Source organism: Trematomus bernacchii, unplaced genomic scaffold, assembly GCF_902827165.1.
Source record: "Trematomus bernacchii unplaced genomic scaffold, fTreBer1.1, whole genome shotgun sequence".
Lineage (NCBI taxonomy): Eukaryota > Metazoa > Chordata > Actinopteri > Perciformes > Nototheniidae > Trematomus > Trematomus bernacchii.
Window position 1 is genome coordinate 380,564 of NW_022987803.1, and position 23,085 is coordinate 403,648.

Consider the following 23,085-nt stretch of genomic DNA (forward strand, 5'->3'; position numbering starts at 1 on the left):
CTTGTATGCCATCAACCATTCTGCAGATTAGAGCTTTGAAAATGTGTTTTTAGCGTTCTATAACTGACTTGTCTTTTGATGTTGTAAAAGGGGATTTTGATCTGAGGAAGACTTCCTGAAGACATGCATCTGTAACCAGCAGGAAGCCCAGTGATTTCACGAGTGTGACTTTTGTCCACTTAGCTTTTCAACAATGGCAAAGGACATCGAACAGCATAATATAAGTGGTTTGGGTCTGGTGGAAAAGGTCCAAATAAATACAGGGTGGTGGGTTCAAGTGGTTACAAAGTCCTGTTGGGGGTAAATACATCTTAGCAGTGAAATCACATGACTAAGAAATGTTGCACCTTACCCGCTGCAGAACTGTGAGGGGGTGGTGAACGCTTTTGACAACAAATTGATAAGCAGTAATTCAACCGCTTTATTACTTGCACCTACGAGTGATAAAGTAAGGGTTGAACACTAGCAGCCTTGTTGGGATCACACATTTCTGTATGTGAGTGTGAGTGTGTCCTCACGTGTAGACATAAGGGATTCCAGGAAATTATTAACAACTAAGTGTGAGGTGCAGAGCCTCTTACCCACTGAGACTTGATGCTCAGCAGCGCACACGCACACACACACACACACACACACACACACACACACACACACACACACACACACACACACACACACACACACACACACACACACACACACACACACACACACACACACACACACACACACACACACACACACACACACACACCACACACACACACACACACACCACACACACACACACACCACACACACACACACACACACACACACACACACACACACACACACACACACACACACACACACACACACACACACACACACACACACACACACACACACACCCACACACACACACACACACACACACACACACACACACACACACACACACACACACACACACACACACACACACACACACACACACACACACACACACACACAGGCTGGAGAAGCAATAATAAAAGGTGATTATATTTTAAGAATCAGTCAATATACAGTATATAGAAACTAAGAAGGATGACATCAATCTGATAACCGAAGTTACTCACTTCCCCATAAACTTGAAGGAGTGAGGGTCATGTATATTTTATGAAGTGAGGACACACATTTGAAAATCTTAATTTCTTCCTTACGTGACAAATGAGCTGGCCAGCAGGCCAACCAGCCCAACAGCTGCCCCCCCCCACTGCCGTTACTCTGCAGCCGAGGATGTCGGTGAAGACACTGACGATGGGAGAGCAGAAGAAGATCATCCCCATGGAGAGGGAGCCCACCCACGCTGCAGGAGACACACACAGTGAGGGGTTATCATTTCATCAGGCACTGCAAAACTAAATCATTGTTTGGATTGCATCCACATGTCTTAGAAACCTTAAGGAACCACATTGGGTAAAAGCTACTGTGCATGTGATCAAGCCTTGAATCTTTGAGTCTTGACTCTTTGAGTCTTGACTCTTTGAGTCTTGACTCTTTGAGTCTTGACTCTTTGAGTCTTGACTCTTTGAGTCTTGACTCTTCGAGTCTTGACTCTTCGAGTCTTGACTCTTCGAGCGAACAAAAGAGATTGTTTTGATTGCCTCTGAAAAAGAGAGCAGAGCTGCTCTGAGTGCTTCATGCTTACTCAGCAGTCTTCTGTGAGCCGAAGGTTAAATACTGCAGCACACCTCTAATGTATGTTCAGATACTCAGGACACATTTACAGCAATCCAGATAGGGATTCTGAGATAGTAATAGACTGCATGGCTTGATCATTGTGAAATCTATCAAAGCAAAGTAGAGGGAAACCGAGTGTGTAGATAACTGAAGGTCAGTTGTGCCTTCAGTTATCTGTTTCCCTTCTTATCACAAGTTCTTTTCAGTCCCTTACACAAACAGGCCGGCACGTGTGTGCTGACATGCTGGGAACACCACATGTCTCTGAACAAATGAATCATAAATAAAAAGCTTTCAGATACATTGTTTCCGGCTTTATTCTTATCAAGAAAAAACAAGCAAACATGAAGATGTGGAGTGGAAAACACGTAACTATGCTGACAAAACGCACAAGTACACCAGTACTGCACGCCCTTGTGCCTGTTGACCACAGTCAGACTGTGGGATCACTCATAGGTCTCCAATCAAATCACACATCCTATCCTAGATAGTGTCACAACTCAGGTAGGGTTGAAACTCAGTGCATGTGACACAGAAGATGTGTATTCTCAATGCTGCAGCAAGGTCAGAGGAAACCTGTGGGAAATACACAGCAGCTGCAGTTAGAGTGTATTGTAATCAGTTTTTATGTGAGTAACAGGAGGCCACTGGATCAAGTTACAGTGTTCTGTCTTTATTCTCCCTGAATCCTCCTAACCCCCATGCTGGAAGAGTATTATAGCTTTCAGTGCAGAAGCTCCGAGAGAAAACCCCCTGCTCCCGTTACAGGATCAATGCGACTGCAAGCAGCTCTCCCCGTTTACAGCTGGATACCTTTGTTTTAGTGTCGGCACACATTTCATATGTTCACCTTGACAATATTAACATGCTGATGAACATTTTCAGCATTTCAATGTGTTAACTTTTGCTAGCATTAGGAAGTACAAATGGGGCTGATGGGAATTATTCATGGGATCATCAAAGTTGTAAGAGATGATCATAAAGGGATCATGAATGTCCAAACCAGGAGCTGTTGATACATACGACATACACATGTCAGCCTGCTGGTGGAAAGGTGAGTGGATCACCAGCTTGTACATCATCTGGGTACTTGAATGTCTGTACATCACTTCACAGTAATCAATTTCATATTTGGCATTTTATACAGAATGTGTTTGTAGGTTTGTAGATGTAAACTAATGTATTATATCAAAACCAATGCCAGTAAAAGTCTGAAGTATTTACAACTGTTAATTTCAGGTTTATTTGGAGCTTTCCCAAACCTCACTTCTCAGGTTTATTGATCTGAGTTTTATACAATGCACAGATGATAACGTTTCAGTGGTCTCATGTCTTTATGGTGGATATACACCGATGAGCCATAACGTTATGACCACTGACAGGTGAAGAGAAGAACAGGGATTTCCTTGTTAGAATGGCACCTGTCAGTGGGTGGGATATGTTAGGCAGCGAGTGAACACTTTGTCCTCAAAGCTGATGTTTTGGAAGCAGGAAAAATGGGCAAGCGTGAGGATGAGGGGACTTTGACAAGGGCCACATTTTGATGGCTAGACAACTGGGTCAGATCATCTCCAAAACTGCAGCTCTTGTGGGGGGTTCCCGGTCTGCAGTGGTCAGCACCTACCAAAAGTGGTCCAAGGAAGGAAAACTGGTGAACCAGCGACAGGGTCATGGGTGACCAAGGCTCATTGATGGGCGTGGGGAGTGAAGGCTGGCCCGTGTGGTCCGATCCAACAGAAGAGCTACTGTAGCTCAAATGACTGAAACAGTTAATGCTGGTTCTGTTACAAAGGTGTCAGAAAACACAGTTTTCCTGCTGTCGCTCAGTGCCTGCTCTGCTTTAAGCCCACACTCAGTCAAAGCCTCTCAGGATCTATTCCAGACAATGCAGTCAGAAAAATGCCCCACATTCACTGGGGTCCACTGTGCCTGGACTCATCTTTGTGGGGATAACAGCAAATATGTAGCTTTAAGCGTAAAGCTACATATTGTAATAAATGTCAGTGAACAAGAAGGGCAAAGATTCCCTCAAGGATAACAGGAAATTGCTGTTGTGGTTTCATCTGCTGGCTCTCTCGATTTAAAGGCATTTACGCTTCAGACAAAAAGGAATTCCAGATTGAAAAATGTAATATCAGGATTCTCTCTGTCCCAATGACATCCAGCGCTGGCCCCGGGCCTGGACTCTGACAGACGAGAAGCCCTAAGTCGTCTGTCTGCTTTGTTAAAGACTCCTTGTTGGAATCCCCTCCGCTCTGAACCTGCTCACCCCACAATGACTGAACCTACAGCCATGAAAATAAAAGCAAAAAAGTCTGACAAAATGCATTAAAGATGACAGCTCTGAGAGTTGGAGTTACATTTCATTTAGGTGTCCAGGAGTGAGCAAAAGTCCTGTCAGCTGAAATCCTGCTGTTTGACTCTTATCCCAAAAAGCACTATCAACTGTTTCATTTGTCAAATCAAGCTAAATATTCATTTATTTTAACCAACTATGGTCTAGATTAGAACCACTGGCTAAAAACATCAAATGAGTATGTGAAGAACAGAACAGCCCTTATTCAGTGAGTCAATAAAAGAGGGCCGCATTGAAGCAGCTGGTGGAAAAGTTAGCTATTAACCAAAGTGAATGGAAAGAACTCATGGACAGGACAGGCATACTTGGATCGTATTGCAGTGGTGTGACCATTTTCCTGGCCTGGTCAAACAAACAGCTTGTCCCTGCAGCATATTCCACCGACCTGTTGAGCAAAGATGCTCAGGCCAACGTCTAGCTCCAACAGGGAGAATAAAGTCAGGCTCCATTTCATATCAGAGACCACTTTAAACTCTGGCTGTTACCCGAGAGCAAACACAAACCAGGGACGGAAGCGTGTCAATAAATCAACTGCTCTCTGTCAGGACCTCGACACAAACTGATGAACCCAAATGCACGACCCAGAGACAAAGTCTTGAATTTAAACAAATGTAATTTTAATTTCACAGATCAGGTAATCCCTCTTAACAGAGTAGGTACTGGAAATAACAAAAGGCGCTCACAAGGAGGAAAAAACTAGGCATAACAAAAAGAGAACTTAATAAAAACTTAAGCCTACAAAATTAACAAAAGAAACAAAACCTGACATGAGTGAAAGTGATCCTTTCTGAGCTGAGGCTTGGCACGACCATTCTGAGAAACAAACAAGACGAACTGACACAGGACAGGGGAGAGACAGGACTATTTAAACATGAGGTGAGTGGGAACAGGTGGAAACAATCAGGGGCGAGGCAGAGACTGATGATGGCGGGAAAAACACACGGGGGGAGGAAGAAAACAGGGCCTGAAATGAAAGACAAGAGGTAAGTACAAAATAAAACAGGAAATGGAAAATGAGACATGACATGAAACACAGAGACTGACTAGAGATGAAGAACCTAAATAAACAGACATGACCAGACGTGAAAAAACATGAAAATGACAGAGATAATACATAAACATAACCAACACATTTGACGAGACACAACACTCTCACTGCCAACAGCCCGGAAAAAGGAGCAGAAGTCCCTGAGCCACCACTTTTACACCAAACATTCTGCCATCACCTTCCTATAACAATAATGATACTGACTTTTTAAATGATGTCTTGCATTGTACATACTGGTAAAAATATTTGTTTAGCTTATTATCCATTAATGCCAAAGCTTTGCCTTGCAACCTATGTCTCACAGATTGCAGTTTTGAGCAAAGAAACAGACAACAGAGCTTCCTTCAGTAGATTACCATGAGGAAAACCTTGCCCTAACCAGGAAGTGAAACTTCTAACAAATGCATTTTTAGGTTACACCATAGGCACTTTTTTAAATAGTTATTTTTTTATTGTATTATTTATTTAATTATTTATAATCTGACATTCTAAACATGTTGCCATGGCAGAATCCTTTTTTTATATTTTACCTGACAACTTAATTTAGCCAAACATTTATATTTGATCTATTGTATTGTCACATTTGAACTGCCTCACCATCTGTCAGATAGACATAATGATTTGAGTGCTGTCAGCCAATTAGAGTAACATAGGAGACAAAGAGAGCAGCTAGAGGAGCACAGCTTCTGTTAGCCTCTCGAGATGTATCTTCTTCCTTTTCTTAATCAGCTACAGATGACACATTTCATATATAATCCCAAAGCTACGGTTTTGCTCTGACTTCACGGGGCACAATCTGAACTAGGGCTGCACGATATTGGAAAAAACTGACATTGCGATATTTTGTTCCCCCTGCAATATATATTGCGATATGAAAAAATACAGGAATTGAAGAAAAGACCATTTTTTTTTGTCCGCAAACCATCCTTTCTTGAACTTTAATGCTATACAATTGGTATTCTTTTAACGATATTTAACTGGATGAAGGATTTTAGTCACAGACTTCTGGATCTTAAAGTGGACCTATCATGCTATATTTGAAACATATATTGTAGGGCCATACCTATACAAAACATGTCTGTGAAGTTTTTTTTTCAAAATACCAAACAGATCACCCATTGTAGCCATATTGCTCAAACCCCTCTTTTGCAGCCCTGTTAGAGAAACGCGGATCTTGGGTCATTAGCTTGAAAAAAAAAGAAGAAGGAGGCGGAGCTAATGCCTGATCAGAATTCTACCGGAGATAAAGTTCAATTCTGCTGTGATAAAACGCCATCCTGTTTAAACCACATCAAGGATTATTTCTGAAACAGTATGGAGCTCAAATGCTTTTTCTCTTGCAGGTTTATCACAAGGTGAGTTCCTTTTTTTATATCCTGCTTTTTAAACACATGTGCTCTACTGTACATGTTAGCTCTGAGTGTTAGCGAGGCTTGCTAATGTAAAGAAAGACGAGATTACGTCCAAAACACGTCAGGCATTGTTTCTGATAGCAACTTTCTGTGGGTCCGCTGCCGATTCGACGTGAGTTCGGATGGAATTTGTATCCGCTCGTTGTACACCTGTTTTTAAAAGATTTGGGTACGGAGGAAAAGAGAGAGGGTTTTATTTTCTGACGCTGCGTGAGTTCCCCGACGCACCGGGGACACACATTTATGTATAAAAGACATCACAAAGTGCATTTTGCATGATAGGTCCCCTATAAGTTATCAGAGCGACAAGCTGAGCTAGCTCGGTTATCCTGCTGTGATCTGATCAAGAATGATTGTGATTGGTGGTTTGCTGTGCATGCAGAGCCTGCATGTCACTCACTCAAGTACCTTTTCCTTTTGTAGCAAGCAGCAACATAATTGTAACATGACATGTTTGAGTGAATTTGCCTACTTAATATCGCACGTCCTAAAACATTTTGTTAAATTGACGCACGTCCTGCGATGTGAATATCGCGCATGCGCATAACGCGATTATCGTCACGACACGATATATCGTGCAGCACATAATCTGAACACATGTAAATGATGAAAAGGAACTAACTGTCGTCTAACACAAGGGAATAAGGAGCAGAGGAATTGGAGAACCTTGGGTTCCCCGACTGGCCGACAACCTTGTTTCCAACTGCTCGTCTCATAAAACGAAACATTGAAAACCCCCTTCTTACAAAAAACAAAGCAGAGCGGGCGGCAGGGTTATTGGGTTTACAAGCTGTGGCCCACGTTAGGCTGAACATGTTGGGCACAAAGCTGGGACTCATTACCTTTTTTTTGGTAAGTTTTCATTACAAATAAAAATCATACAGAATGTCATTGAGTAGTCAAATACATACTGTAGATGCAACAGTGCACATTTAAACCAGACTGCCAAAAAGCAGATCAAATGTACCCCCCACCCCTACCCCAGCATGACAGGAAAAATAATAAAATAATAAAAAAACAGTAAATGAGATAAGTGTACATGTTCTCACAATTGACACAAAAATTAAATAAATAAAAACATACAAAGCAAACGACAAACAAAAAGACAAAATATTTACAAAACTTACAATATAGCAATATTGTAAGTTTTGTATATATTTAGAAATGGTAGTAGCCCAGATTCAGCAACACTCAAATCTATACACAATCTTCTTTAAAGAGTTAAGTCCAGCTTGCACTTCTCTACGTGTGATCTATGGCTGCCAGGCCTTACTGGGACTCATTACTAATGTCCCTCCTGGGGGGGTTGCAGGTCCAGAAGACAACTCCACAATCACTTTGGTCTGCCCTGAAGTTTGCATGACTTACCAAAACAGAATGTTGGCTGGAAATGTATAGTCTGAACTTGAATGTGACTGAAGAGAAACCTTTTAAAGAAGCTTTGAAGAATTGACATTGGTTTAGTGATTCTTTGAACAATAATTCAAGTAAGTGACCGTTTTAGAGTGGGGGGGATAACAGTTACTGACACAGGTCTATGGTTTCAGTAACATCCACGTCTTTCAAGTCTGATAAGATTTGGGATGAGTGACTGCCATTATTTCAGCCCGAGTAGATGCCTGTAGCTGAAGCCTGACTCCTGAGCATGGAAGCACCTGAGGATATTCTTGCTACTATTCTAAGCTCAAACTCCAGCTCCTTGACATTCTGTACACTTAATGTGGCCTTACATTACAACAGGCTATCCTGTTAAAATATGAGCTTACAGCTGTTGCTGTCCAATCACAAGAGGCCCGTCATAACCCTAAGAGGGCCTCATGGCACTGCAGATACACATCTGGCTGGACCATATAGAAGCATGACGATACAGCAGCTGGAAGACGTTTATACTGGTCTGCTCCATTGGAGGCCGGGGGGGGGGGGGGGGGGGGGGGGGGGGTGGGGGGGGGGGGGGGGGGGGGGGGGGGGGGTTAAAAACAGTTAAAAATGCCAATTTGTGTGCGCTTGCCTCCCAAGTTCTACTTTTTATTTATTGACTTACAACGAGAACCAATACAATTACTATGTTCAAAATACAAACTCAGGTTTTTAAAGAATGTATAGAATAAATAAAACAAGGCAAAATTAAACATGCTTTATTATATGACCTAAATCCAAAAGCACTTTTTTCTGCTCAGGAATCCAAACTCATGTCCTTCTTGTGTTTTGTGGCCACACAGCACAGGAAGTGAAACCTTATGCCTGGCATATGTTCTCAAAAAACAAAAGTTGGGGAGCAGCCAGAGTAATTGATGGGTGCCTAACACAGAGAAACACATGCATGTGTGGAATGGTTTCTCTTTGCAGCCGATACAACAGATCCGTATGAAAAATGTTAAATGAGAATTGTGGTGAGCGTGTGAGGAGAGGGAATGGGGTGTTGTGTCAGGCTGCTTGGTGATTGGGGGAGCTCTTCGTCCACCCCCTTTCTAAGTGCACAGTATAGGTGGGCTCCCGGCCCACATACGCCTCACATTTTGATTTTACTCAATTTCTGCATAAGTGTAGCCTGACTGGTATCTGCCTTAAGAATTGAGAATAACGCAACATCAAAGATTTACACACATTTACCAACTGTAGACAAAACATGACTTTAGATGAAGACATTTCAAATCATCAAATCATTTCTTAAACATGTTCTCTTCACATATCCTTATTGAGTATGTGTTGCTAAAGAAGAAGTGAGTGTGCTAAACCAAAACCCTGAGCTGCAGTCAACTGATGATTCTGAGCGGTCATCACTTTGTTACTATAAAGATATTGACAGAGAGCAAACTGTGTATGTGTTTATGTTTGTAAAAAATCTGACAACTACCATAACAACTGAAGCTTATTAATAACATGCTGACAGTAATGTGAAACGGCACACCCACACTCAACAAGTCAAATAAGTGTTAATAAATGATACAGATGGTGTCCAGTGTAGCAGTGTGATCACGCTGCATCTTGTTATCCTGTCAGTGTGTTTTCATATGCTGAGCTCTAACAGTGGAGAGGAACAAGGCCAGTGCCAGCAGGAGATTCACATAATACATAGATTTCATTCCCACTGACTGTGGGCTGTGGGCTGATGATGTATGTCATGTTAGTGCTGCTCTGCCTCCATCATGCTCTTGGCTTTATCTCCTGACAGCCTTCACCTAAACTCAGGTCGAGGCTCACAGGCCTGTGATCAAATACCCTGTCAAATATTGACCTGTGTATGCTAATTACTTTTCAAGGTTTTAGGAGCGTTTGAGCCATGTCTTTTTTTTGTCTGATTCTTTTACTATTTGCCTACGCAAGGTGGCTGTTAGAGCTCCTAACTCAAATCTTTAAAGCCAGTGTTATGATGTAATGGTAAATGGACTGTACTTATATAGTGCTTTATCCAGTCTTCAGAACGCCTCAAAGTGCTTTACATACTTTACATGTGCCACCTGCTAAGGGAAGCTAGCATTCATATGTTCAAAATGTTTGTTTTTGTGTTTAAATCTCCTCATGGTTTATATTAAAGAAGCCTTCCATCGCCCCAACCAGCTAAGAGTTAGGTCATTAAATAACAGTAAGCTTAGTGGGGCATTATAAAGTCACCAACTGCCTTATCAGAACAGGAAAATAAGACAAACTACATGCACTTCATATGATGAATTATAAACTAGAAACTTCCCCACCCAAAGAGACTTTGTGACTGTAGGAGTATTGAAAGCTGTAGCTGTCTTGTTGAGGTACAAAGGCCTAATACAGTTATTTAAAAAGAATATGCAGTAACTTTAGAATGACTTAACTGATCCTGTTTACTGCTGCTTACATTCTTTTACACCTAAAACTCTGGAATCTACAAGTTGATCCAACCCTTAAGAAGTAGGTGAAATAGACCTACAATCTTATCTATCCATTTAATGATACAATTATGTTTGGTGGTTAAGGATTTCATGCATTGCATTTCATAACTTAAATGTACAAAATGTCAGTTTATATCATAAGTGAAAAAATGTTTTCATGTGGAGGAAGTCTATGCAGATAGTGATCCACAGCAGCACGTGAGTTTGGATATGAGAATCAGAGGCGTGTTGCAACATGTGTGTAGGTATGTCCTCTGGAGCTCTCACACAAAGCGGTTTTCAGCGTGTAGCTGTTAAAGTTGCACCGACAGACATGAAGTCTGCGCTCCCTGCTTACAGCAGTGGTTCTCACACTTTTTCTGTCAGGCCTTTGGAGAAAAAAAAAAGTCGGGCCCCCCAACACAAATAGTCACGTAATGGGCCAAGTTAACATTTATTAAAATACATCAATATGAACGTGAGCATTCCTTTCAAAAAAATTTAAAAAATCACTTTGCTAGAACAGTGATAATAAAACAATGCTCCATAAGTCTGTGTGCTCAAAAAACAGAAACAGAAAAGTATCTGAGGAACACAGAGGGTTTCATTCTGCGTGGTTAGAGTTATCTGCTTTCACAGCAACCGATGCTGGCTTACCGGTATGTTTGATATGTGGAGAGAAGTTATCAAAGGTGCTGCAGCCTTTAGGTATTGGAGGAGAAACACGGAAGAGGAAGACAGCTGACGATCTTCATCATAATTCAATCAGTTAACTCTTTTCAGGGTGCAGCTATATGTTTTATTTATTTCAAAGTGGGCCCATTAGAATTATATTCATTTCTTCAAATGTGCAGAGGACTCCCCAAGTGCTGTTTTGATTTATTTTAAGGGGGACCTATCATGCTAAATGCACTTTTGTACGTCTTTTATACATGAGTATGTGTCCCCGGTGTTCCAGGGAACTCACCAAGTGTCAGAAAACACAACCCTCTCTATTTTCCTCCATACCCAAATCTCTAAAAAAGGGGCTGCAACGGATCTGATAAAAACTGATCCAGATTTGAACACTGTCCTGACGTCAGGACGGTGGCGCTACGGCTATTGGGCCAACTCCACCAATCAGGAGGAGACAGTATAGTACATATGCCAGGCCTGTAAGTGGCGCTGTAGTCTGCCACAAAAGCAGCGAAGAAGACTTGGTTACCATGGTTACCCTTCTGTTAATTCTCCGCTGTGGCTTTCTTTCTCCCTCCCCGAGGCAAGCGTTTGCTCCCGCTGCTTTAATTCAATGCAATCCCTCCCCGTCGAGGCAAGCACTGTAATTCTCTCCGGTTAGTCCACCAGCAGATGACAAACACCCACCTCTCCGCCTCTTCCAAGGAACGAGGGGACCGTGCGGCAGAGTTTCAGTTTCAGTTTCTTTCGCCGGTCAAGATGTCCGTTAAAGTTTCAATCTTCCGGACAAAATTAGAAAAGTGCCGGTCAAAGGTCTTCTTTGTTATTTATTGAGCTTTAAAACAAATGAATAACGACTCTATATAATAACACGGAGGACGGAGATCTCTTTTTCTCCCCCTCTTCTGACAGCCCAGCAGCTGATCAGAGCACGTCTCCCCTCTCCTGCAGGGGGGCGTGGTCAGCAGAATCAGACCCGTAGACAGCAAACAGCACATAGAGCGAAATGAGGCATGGCTAAAATGCATGATCTGTTTGGTATTTTGAAAACAGAAACGTATAAATATACCTTATATAGGTATGGCCCTACAATATATCATTTAAATATAGCATGATAGGTTTCCTTAAAAGTAGGCCTGTGTATTTTTTTAATTCTCCTTTATTATCTCCTATTATTAGAGGTAAACAGTTTTCTATAATGTAATAAATAATAAATGCAAAAAAACTGTAGTTTTTGTCTATGATGTAACAATATATACAACTTTACAAGCTATCAAATATGTATTTGCGGCTCCAGACAAAAGAAATTGGTGGAAAAAGGGGAAAAATTGCTCTTTTGGTCAAAAAGGTTGCAGACCCCTGAGTCAGGGCCAAAGCGGTTTCATATCTTAAGAGCAGACCGGCCATCCAACATGTCTGAGATAAAGACCAAGGGTGAGGGTTAGTGTGCCAAAAGCAGCCTCCTAACGTGCCCTTGGTAAAGAGAACCATGCTGACACTCCTGCTTGAGGAAGAGCAGTATCTGCTCTTCAGGGGCTCTTCATTAACAGCAGTTCCTACTACATTACCCAATGGAGTATGATCAGAGGACGGGCCCAGGGTCTCAAGGGTCTTTCTGTCTAAAGATTTCTGAGAGTCAGGATGCTGGATAGCTCAGTGGTTGGAGCTGGAGCCCATATGCAGTGAACGCTGTCGAACATTATTAATGTCCTCCCCTCTATAAAAAGGCACTCTGGCCCAGAAAATATCTTTTAAAAAAAGAGGTTGGGCTCCAAAAACACACGATTCTACATTTCCCATGATGCAACAGAACCTTTCATTAGACCTTTCCTAGTAATTGCTCTTATCTTTCAGCTCCACAGCACCAGTCTGTATCGTCATGAATATTTAGGGTGTGATCTGAAACCCAATATGAAGCGCTACACTAGAATGAGGGACAAAGCTGTTGTTCCAAGAGTTATTATGATTTAACAAGCTGGTGGTTCAAATGAATGAAATAATAATATTCCCATCAATATTTAATATGAAGATGATCATGTTTTTTCCCCCCCAAAACATTCACAGTGGTTAGGCACATACCCAATAAAGGTTATGATTGTCTCATTCAGTTCAATTAGTTAAATATTTCTCGTAAAATGAAAGGGATCCATTTTCAATTCATGATGTTTATCATTATCTTTTCCTGCCTGTTATAGCGAGCGGACCCTCCCATCTCCTGCCTCCTTTGCTTTTCCTATACACCGGAGCCCAACTTTAACAACCTGATTAATGCCCCCCCTCACGACAGGAAGAACACGCTGGTCATCTTCGTTAGCACATCATGTTCTCTGGGAACACACAAACAGGTTCGGGCACACACGCAAAATGATGTGCGCTTATGTCAAGAAAAAACAGCGCAGAGCAGGAAATGCATGTTATTGTCATCAGAAGAGCAGGACACAGGCTACATGTAAACCTGTGCCTTTAAATCCTATACACCCTTCTTAGATTTGAATCCATCCAACACATTTTATTTACATAGCCCAATATCACACATTTGTCTCAGGGGGCATTAAAGTGTGTTCCTCTGTCCTAAGACATGTCCTAAGACACCCCTGCACTGTACAAGGAAAAACTCCTGAAGAAAGCCCACAATTAACGGGGAAAAATGTTAGAGACCTCGGGGAGAGCAGGAGGGGGTCCCCCTCCCAGGACGGACAGAAATGCAATAGATGTCGAGTGTAACGTTTTAAAATACATTTGCATAGACAATCCAACTGATAAAAATGATGATGTGAATAGACATTCAAAAGTTGGATCCAGAAGGATGTTATAAATCTTCCAGGTGCCAACAAAATGAATAAGGTAGCCTTCAGGCAGGACCACAGCAACAGGCACAGCCACGACTCCTGATCCAGAAGTTACCTTTAACTGGCTCCCTGCTAGAGGAGAGACACAACACTGCGGGGACCATGCTCAGGATGGAAGGCAGTAGCGTGATAGAGAGGACATGAGAGGAAATAGGAGGAAGTCCCCAGACAGTCTAAGTCATAGGGGCTGGTTCAATGAAAGCCTGGGCCAGCTCTTACTATAGTCCAGAGGCTCCCAAACTTTTCAGTCAGGCCCCCCTTGGGTAATTGGAAGTATTTTCAAGCCCCCCCTAACCCGGGCCCCACCTAGATTGGTAGGATTAATTGTATATAGATCCAACTATGTTTTTACACAACATTATTATGGATTGAACATGAACTAAAGTGCTTGTATTTGCAGATGATCCTGTGCACTGTGAAATATTTAGGCCTGATTGAAAGTAGTAGGCCTACTTTGTAGTACATTTTTCAATTGAAATGTTTGATGAAATATATGAGTCTACATTAACTACTATTTGTACTGCAGGTTACAAATAATCACATCACTATTTCATTCCTATTCCACACATAGCCTACCTAACAATGACTTGTGTGTAGGGGTGGGTATCGTGAAGATTTTACTCGATATACTGCTTATCGATCCAGTACTTTAACCATATATTTTTATCTGTACTTTTTGTTATTTTTTTAAGGGAACAACTAAACAAATTCAGGTTCAGGTTCTTTATTTGTACCCGTAGGTAGATTTTGTTTGCAGAGAAAAAGACAAGGGATCCATCCTGACACTAAGAACAAACACAAACAACAGACACATCTCTAATAAAAGGACTAATAAAAACTACACCCTGCTCCGTCAAATCTCAAAGTATTTCAAAAACATTTAAGAAGAAAAACACTAGTATACACACACTAGTACAAACATGGACATTCAAAATTCATAATTAAATCAATAAATCAATAGGCATCTGTGGGACACTCCTATGATGTGTTAATTTGTGCAATAGCTGCTGGGATAAAACTGTTTTTATACCGCTTCGTTCTACTCTTTGGGACAATTAACCTCCGGCCCGAAGGAAGAAGCTTAAATTATGAGTGCAGAGGGTTGGTACAGGGTCTCCAGGTTTAGCTGTTGCTCACCAATCAGTCTGCTGGACCACTTTATGATCTGACTCAGAGAGTTTCTGCTCTTTAAAGTCAGGTTAACAAACCATGATATTTAAAGGTCCCATGTCATGGCCATTTCTACTGATCATAATTCCATTGTTGAGGTCTACTAAAATAGATTTATATTGTTCAATGTTCCAAACTCACATTGGTTTCTCATACAGCATCTCTGTATAGTATGTGTACTTTTGCGGGGGTGAGCAGCAGAGGTGGGGAGAGGCGGGGCTATTGCGTCGTCATTATCAGAAACGGATGACCGTATAGGCTACCACACGGCCCCGTTGGACCCCCCAGAGCGCTCCGTTCCCAGATCTATCCACCTTTGGACCAGTTGTCGTTTGCAGGGTCCGTTTCTATCGTTCCGTTACGGCGTCGTGTGGCAAAAAGGGCTATACGCAAGAGAAGTATGCGGATACAACCCGTTTTCATTCCCGTGGGGCCTGGGCCTAACTTATGGCAACACAAAAGAAAACATGGGAGCGGTGGAGATGAGGAGGTGTCGGCGTTTTGGCGATTTACTCGGAAGGCTTCAGTAGAAGCTGCTGGGAGTCCCCAACTCCGGGGACTTCCGGTCGGGGACTTCGGGTGGCAGTATGAGGTTGAATTGTGTTAAAAGCAGAGGAAAAATCAACAAATAAATGTCTAGCATGAGATCCATTTCCCTCCAAGTGTTTAAAAAGTAAGTTAAGTAAGGTGACCGTGGCATCCTCTACTCCTCTGTGTGGCCTGTAAGCAAACTGCATGGGATCGAATGCATGCTCAGTCTTCCTTAACATTTCTGCTCTGACAAGTTTTTCCAATGTCTTCATTAGAATTGATGTAAGTGCAACTGGTCTAAAATCATTAAGAGTTTTGGGGCCTCTGGATTTGGGAACAGGGACTACCACAGCATCCTTCCAAACTTTTGGCACATGCTGTGCCTGTAAAAACATATTAAAAATGTAGTGGAACACAGGGCTAAGTTCTTTTGCGCAAAGTTTAAGTAGAAGACCTCAGATGTTGTCAGGTCCATGACTCTTATTTATTTTTACTAAACGGAAGACCTTTTTCACTTCCCTCTGGTCTATATTAAAATGCTTATTGTCTTCAAGTTTAAGACAATAAGCATTTTAAATTGGAAACAACATTAACATTGCTTTATTTAATCTATAGTGTGGATTATGGGCTGCTAGCACAGATAACATACCTGCAGTAAGTAACTAAGTAGATTTACTCAAGTACTGTACTTAAGTAACTCAACTCTTAAATCAGACTTTAGTTCCACTTTAGACTTCAGGACCCAGAACCAGAAGCTGCAAACACAGATGAGACAGCAAAGTGTCGAGACAGATGAAAGACTCTGGTAATAAGCAGGAACAATAACGTTCTTCTATTGAACCAACCTGTTCTGGACTCCATCCTGACTGGGCCTGATATTTGAGCAGTGATTAAACATGTTCTGACATATTCCAGCTGACTCAAAACCCTAAAGAGAGCTGCAGTCAAGAGCGTGTTTGTCCAGATCAAATCAATTCCAAACGAACCAGGTTCAAAGGTTTGGAGGCCCCTAAATGATTACATAACCAGCTGATCTGAACCAACTGCAAAAAAGGCACACTGCGTTTTTTTTATGGCAAAACCACCACTCTGCATACTACCTGAAGTTATGACATATTAAGCTTTTTTACTTCAATTTCGTTTTCCCCCCTCATTTTGCTCGTGATCACTGTGATTCTAGGTTCACAGGATTAAAATAATCATGTTTAAAAGGGTCATATTGTGCTTTTTTTTGCAAAGTGGAGCTCTTCCAATGGGGGGAGGGATTATTCTAATAAGCCTACATTTGAATTTGCCAAATCTAAACGGCATGTCGAATCCCAGGTTTTCACCAAAGACTGTGGGTGGTATTTTGTCACAATTTGAGGGTTAGTAGGTATGAAACCACTCAAGACAGAGTTAGTTTGACATGATCTGTCCCCTAAAAGGCAAGGAGAGATTAAGACCTTCAATATTAAATTCAGTCTGTTTAAAGAGTACAGTTATCACTTGAGAACCTGATAACCCTCAGTGGAAGCTGCATAGGCGGCCTCAAGTCCATCTGCCATGCCTCCTCCTCCTCACATTCCCATGGCCCAGTTGTCTCACATAGGGGAAGACATCATTCATCAAGACAGACTGCCAATGAACTCTGGACTTCGGCAGAGGTGGGGTTAGAGTCTACATAGTATATCCATGCAGCCAGAGTTATAAGAGCAGCCATAATAAAATAGTTGCATGTGTTAAACAGTAGGTAGATGTTGTAGACTGTGAACAAAGTTCAACACGAGGGGCAAAGAGTGCCTCATAGCCAGAGTTGGGTTACTGTAATAATATTACTTTTGTCGGTAACGGAGTAGTGTAACGCGTTACTTTTATAATTCAGTAATCACACTAGTTACTAACATTGCCCGACACGCGTTACTTCGTTACTTTTATAAAATCAGTAATCACACTACAGTTAGCCTACTAACATAAAGAATTACTAGATTCTCCCTTTGACAGACAAGAGGGATTTCCGCCGCAGGTTTATATTTACGTAACATTTGTGTGACTTGTGCGTCCGCACATGCAGTGCATAAACATGGCTGAGTCAACAGCGATAACTTTCGAGGGGTGGAGGTATGCCCATTATTTTGAGTTCGTCCGAAGAAAGGACAGGAATGTGACGGTGAGGTGCAAACTGTGTCCAGGGGCCTCATTTTTCATTCATTTTCAAACATTGATTAAAGCCAATCTTTAAATGATTAAACAAACGCCTGTTTGGGACTCCTCAGTGCACACAAAAACATAACTTGGAGAAATAAATAAATACGGATATGTTATTTAAAACCACCTCGAATATGTTGTGTTAATGTTATGAAATGTTTTCTCATAAATGATGCGGTAAGCAGGAGGACAGAATTATGTCTAAACTGACGCCGTTTTGCATTTCTACAGGTTGTAGATACGAGCATGGTTTTATATACTATCACGTTTAATCGTGTTTTATGCCGTTTGCCAAGACTTGATAAGTCGCTCGTAAAACACAGGAGGTATGGAAACTAAGAACACCATATGTGGTCAATTGTTCAGCTAATATAACACAATCCATTAGTTGTATTTCCTTTAACTGGTGGATTATGGATATATAGTTGCTGATCGACAGCTGGAACACAAACCACCAAATACAACAAAATAATTCAGATCCAGTCGTCATGACTCCACTCCGGAGGGATTCCCCGATCATTTCTTAGTTTCTCATCAAGGGGGGTGTCTCCTGTCCCCGGTACAAACACACTGCCTGAGGAAGGTTATGTGTATTTTTTTTGTCATTAACTTTTTTCGGACCACTTATTTATTTATTTTGGTGACGATCCGACCTCCATGCTGCTACTCTGGTTCAAACTGCATCCACCAAACAATATGATTTATCTCGACCTCCCCAAAATAACCTAAATCTGACACGGTGTGAGATGTCTTTTTTAGCTGTTCTGTCCTCATTTCCTGCGATCTTCTTCATGCAGTCAGTCAGAATGAATGAATGGGCGTTTCTTTGACTATTTATAGGCAAATATGGGCGTTACGAGTCGATTGTGATTTATAAAGGGAAACAGGCGTAGGAAGTGCCGTACGCACTTCCCTCACCGGTACGCAATGTTTTGTGAATCGGAAAATGTCGGAAAGTTTCTGTACCTATTTTTTTGCTTTGTACTACGTAAGCAACCTTCCCACGTCAATCCTACGCAAGGCGTTATAAATGAGGCCCCAGGCCAGAAGTTTTTATCCACTGCTGCAAACACAACGTCAAACCTCAACAAGCACCTGCAAAGACAACATGCTAACGTGAAGCTAATAGCTAAGGAGGACCTCCGAATCCAGAGTGAGGATGTCGAGTAAAGTAACGAGTAACACTTTAGGTGCGCCGCATTTGCGCTTCAGGGGCCTCATTTATAACGCCTTGCGTAGGATTCACGTACAAAGCAAAAAAATAGGTACAGACATTTTCTGACATTTTCCGATTCACAAAACATTGTGTACCGGCGAGGGAAGTGCGTACGGCACTTCCTACGCCTGTTTCCCTTTATAAATCACAATCGACTCGAAATGCGGCGCAGCTTTTGCGGGCTTCACGTAACGCCCATATTTGCCTATAAATAGTCAAAGAAACGCCCATTCATTCATTCTGACTGACTGCATGAAGAAGATCGCAGGAAATGAGGACAGAACAGCTAAAAAAGACATCTCACACCGTGTCAGATTTAGGTTATTTTGGGGAGGTCGAGATAAATCATATTGTTTGGTGGATGCAGTTTGAACCAGAGTAGCAGCATGGAGGTCGGATCGTCACCAAAATAAATAAATAAGTGGTCCGAAAAAAGTTAATGACAAAAAAAAAAAAAAACTAATGGATTGTGTTATATTAGCTGTACAATTTACCACATATGGTGTTCTTAGTTTCCATACCTCCTGTGTTTTACGAGCGACTTATCAAGTAGGCTATTGGCAAACGGCATAAAACACGATTAAACGTGATAGTATATAAAACCATGCTCGTATCTACAACCTATAGAAATGCAAAACGGCGTCAGTTTAGACGTAATTCTGTCCTCCTGCTTACCGCATCATTTATGAGAAAACATTTCATAACATTAACACAACATATTCGAGGTGGTTTTAAATAACATATCCGTATTTATTTATTTCTCCAAGTTATGTTTTTGTGTGCACTGAGGAGTCTCAAACAGGCATTTGTTTAATCATTTTAAGATTGGCTTTAATCAATGTTTGAAAATGAATTCTTCATATTTGATAAATGAGAGGTAACATTTTATTTATGGTATTATTTCCACATATTTCTCTCCATTCTTCTTTCTGCCAACGGTGTCGCAGTTTCTCGTCTCTCCCGTTGTTGTGCTTGGTGCGTACGCATGGGTTAGAGTTTGCGTGGAGGACCGCACATTTTCCCGTCAAGTTAGTATTTTATAAATCGCAAACATTGCGTAGAAACTGGCGTACGCCATTTTTTTAGCGTATATCCCTTTATAAATGAGGCCCCAGGTGAGGCTCCCTCCGCAAATGAAGCACCCTCCGCAGTCTGCGTGATCTGCCTGTAGGGATGGGCGGCCCTGCGAGTAAAGTAACACGTTACTTTATGTAGAGAGTAACGAAGTAAAGTAATATATTACTTTTTTTTAAAAGTAATAAGTAATATGTAATATATTACTTTTTTTGAGTAACGACCCCATCTCTGCTCATAGCAGAACATATTCATAACTCAGGTATAATATTATGTATGTATGTTAAGCAACAAGCTTTAATTAGTCTTGAAATGTAACTTCTAACCCACAGGAATGTTAAGGTATCTTACAAAACAAGTGAAAGGAGATGGCACAATGGTATATACATGTTTCTGTAAAAAATGTGACTATATTACTTTCCACCACAAGTCAAGAGGATGAATGAGCAACTTATGTCAGTGTTGCTGCAACTTGTGTGTTGGCCAAACCAGGTTCTCATGATGTTGGCTTGTAGGGACATTATCTTAAGAGAGAGGCTGTAAGTCCATGGCAAGTCCAATAACCATTTAACTTTGCTCTACTCCCTGGTCATTTGGGACATTGGGTTCATGTCATGAATGATAGCATTTAAAGGTTGACAAGCAGGAACAACATAAAGGAAATGCAGACGTCTGTACTGCATGGTCTAAATTGACAAAGTAATATCTGTTCCCTAACTTAACACCACCGACTGAATCATGAAAAAGCATATTCGTAGTCTACACATGGTACCTTGAACTGTTCAGAATGTATACGATTTAAAAAGGGTTTCCATACAGTTCCACACACACACACACACACACACACACACACACACACACACACACACACACACACACACACACACACACACACACACACACACACACACACACACACACACACACACACACACACACACACACACACACACACACACACACACACACACACACACACACACACACACACACACACACACACACACACACACACACACACACACACACACACACACACACACACACACACACACACACACACACACACACACACACACACACACACACACACACACACACACACACAGAGAAGAAGAGATAGGGATTTTCCAAGTGACCTTGTCCTTCACTCTGAACTCATGTGTGGTCAACAAATGTGACTTAAAACAGAATGAGGTATCGATGATGTTAACCTGTCACATCCTGTAGCGCAGCACGAGGCAGGAGGACGTCCAACAGTCTGGTCAACAGGAGAGGACCCTTCCTGAGGAGCAGGGGGAGATAAGAGCGGCAGCATTGTGCCCCACTCAGGTCATTCACAATCTCTGTGCTCTCTGAACACATGATGCAAACTGCTGGTCCGGCCACAGGACAGCAATACCACCCAGAGCATAATACAGCCCGGTCATACCGGTACATTCATGGTGTAGCAGAAGCAGGGGGGAGTCCCCGCACACACTCTCTTTAGTTGATCATTGTTTCCTCTCTCACCAGGAAACAGTATATTGTATGACTTGTAGCTGGCGTTAGCTAACTCGCACATTTAAGCACACTTACTTATGTGGCACACACGCTATTGTAAAAAGTGCACAACAATGCAAGATAATTTATTAGTACACAATCGTCTGGAAAGTGTTCTAGCGTGAGGAGATTCACGCCCCCGCTCCCCAAAAAAGGGTTTGACGTTGGTCTTCGCTTTAAGCCCCCTACCAGAGGACTTGTTGAATGGCTATATGTGTGAATACACTGAGGCATGCTGAAGTTAAAGCATTGCTCGTGGAGGTTACACCGCCTGTGTTGGTGGCCCTGGGAGGGGGTCACTCACCTGTCTTGAAGCCGAGGTCAGCGTCGTCCTCAGAGCCGAACTCCCGGAGCAGCGAGAGGAAGAGGATTCCGAAGGCGTTCTGGATCCCGAACACCGAGCCGTTACACCACATTGCGGCCAGCATCACCACCCAGCCCCAGCCACCCTCTGGGTGCACGAACTCCACCTCCTGAGCCCCCGCGCTCGGCTCCGGGACGGTCATCTTGCTGTCCCCGTTCTCCTTCCTCTCCTCTGCTGGAGCCCCGGCGGGCTCCTCGCCCCGCTCCGCTCGGTCTTCTCCTGGCCTGTTGTCCCCTTCTGTCATTGTCTTTACGTCGGGGAACTTCTATTGATGATTAGTTAAAGCGGAGGTTTGGGCTGAGCTCAGGTAGAGTCACACTGGTCCGGGCTGTGCTGCAGGAGCCGATGCAGAGTCTGCTGTCAGAGCTCAGAGCTGCTGTTGCATTATTATAAATAGACGGCGGGGCGGGGCTCCGGGGAATCCTGCAGCTGATTGGACGCCGTCATTCCACCGTGGCAGCCGAGTATTGAAGATACAGAGGAAATGTGGCTGTAGACATACTGTATGACGTGAACGACCAGTAATAAAAACGAATATAATGTACAGCATAATGTCGTCCCCTTCGGCACTGCAGAGATGAAACTCCATCCCCTCCCCTCTCCCTGCTATAAATAGACCCGCCAACACTGCAGGCAGATGGACATGAGAGGGATATGTGCAGGGAGATTATAAAACAAACGTAACTGGAAACAAACCCAAGTTATTTGACAAATTGACACTTTTTTTTTTTAAAGTTGATAAAATTACATTATATGTATTAATGACATCAAACAAACTAATGATTTCAGTTATTCGACATACAAAAATGAACTGTTATTAGGAGGAACAGCAAACGGTGGTGCTCTTATCTGATTGACATGGCCAGAGATTTTCTTTTGGGGGTTGTGAGGCTGACAAGTGAGCGGCCCGACCAAAGTAAGGAGGCAGAGGCAGAACGTCCAAATACAACCCGGTGTGTGAATTTATTAATCATCGGTACACGATTCACAGTCGTATTCAGTGGCGTTTCCTCCTGGAGGCCAAGGGAAGCCAGGCTTCCCCTGTTTTTTCGGACTGTAGTTATCATTTTAATAAATTTAAAAAACACTTAGTTTTGTTTCGGTAATTATTC

The 23,085-nt window shown here is 42.2% G+C and overlaps 1 protein-coding gene across 1 annotated transcript in view; it reads right to left on the reverse strand.

Annotated features, from left to right (window-relative positions):
- slc16a10 (solute carrier family 16 member 10) overlaps positions 1–22,331 on the reverse strand; it is a 35,392-nt gene extending 13,061 nt beyond the window's left edge. The window contains 3 exon segments of the mRNA XM_034150525.1: positions 1,188–1,237; positions 1,239–1,333; positions 21,914–22,331. Of these exon segments, the coding sequence (XP_034006416.1) occupies positions 1,188–1,237; positions 1,239–1,333; positions 21,914–22,217 (449 nt within the window). The 5' untranslated portion in view covers positions 22,218–22,331.
- Positions 22,332–23,085: the final 754 nt, after the last annotated feature.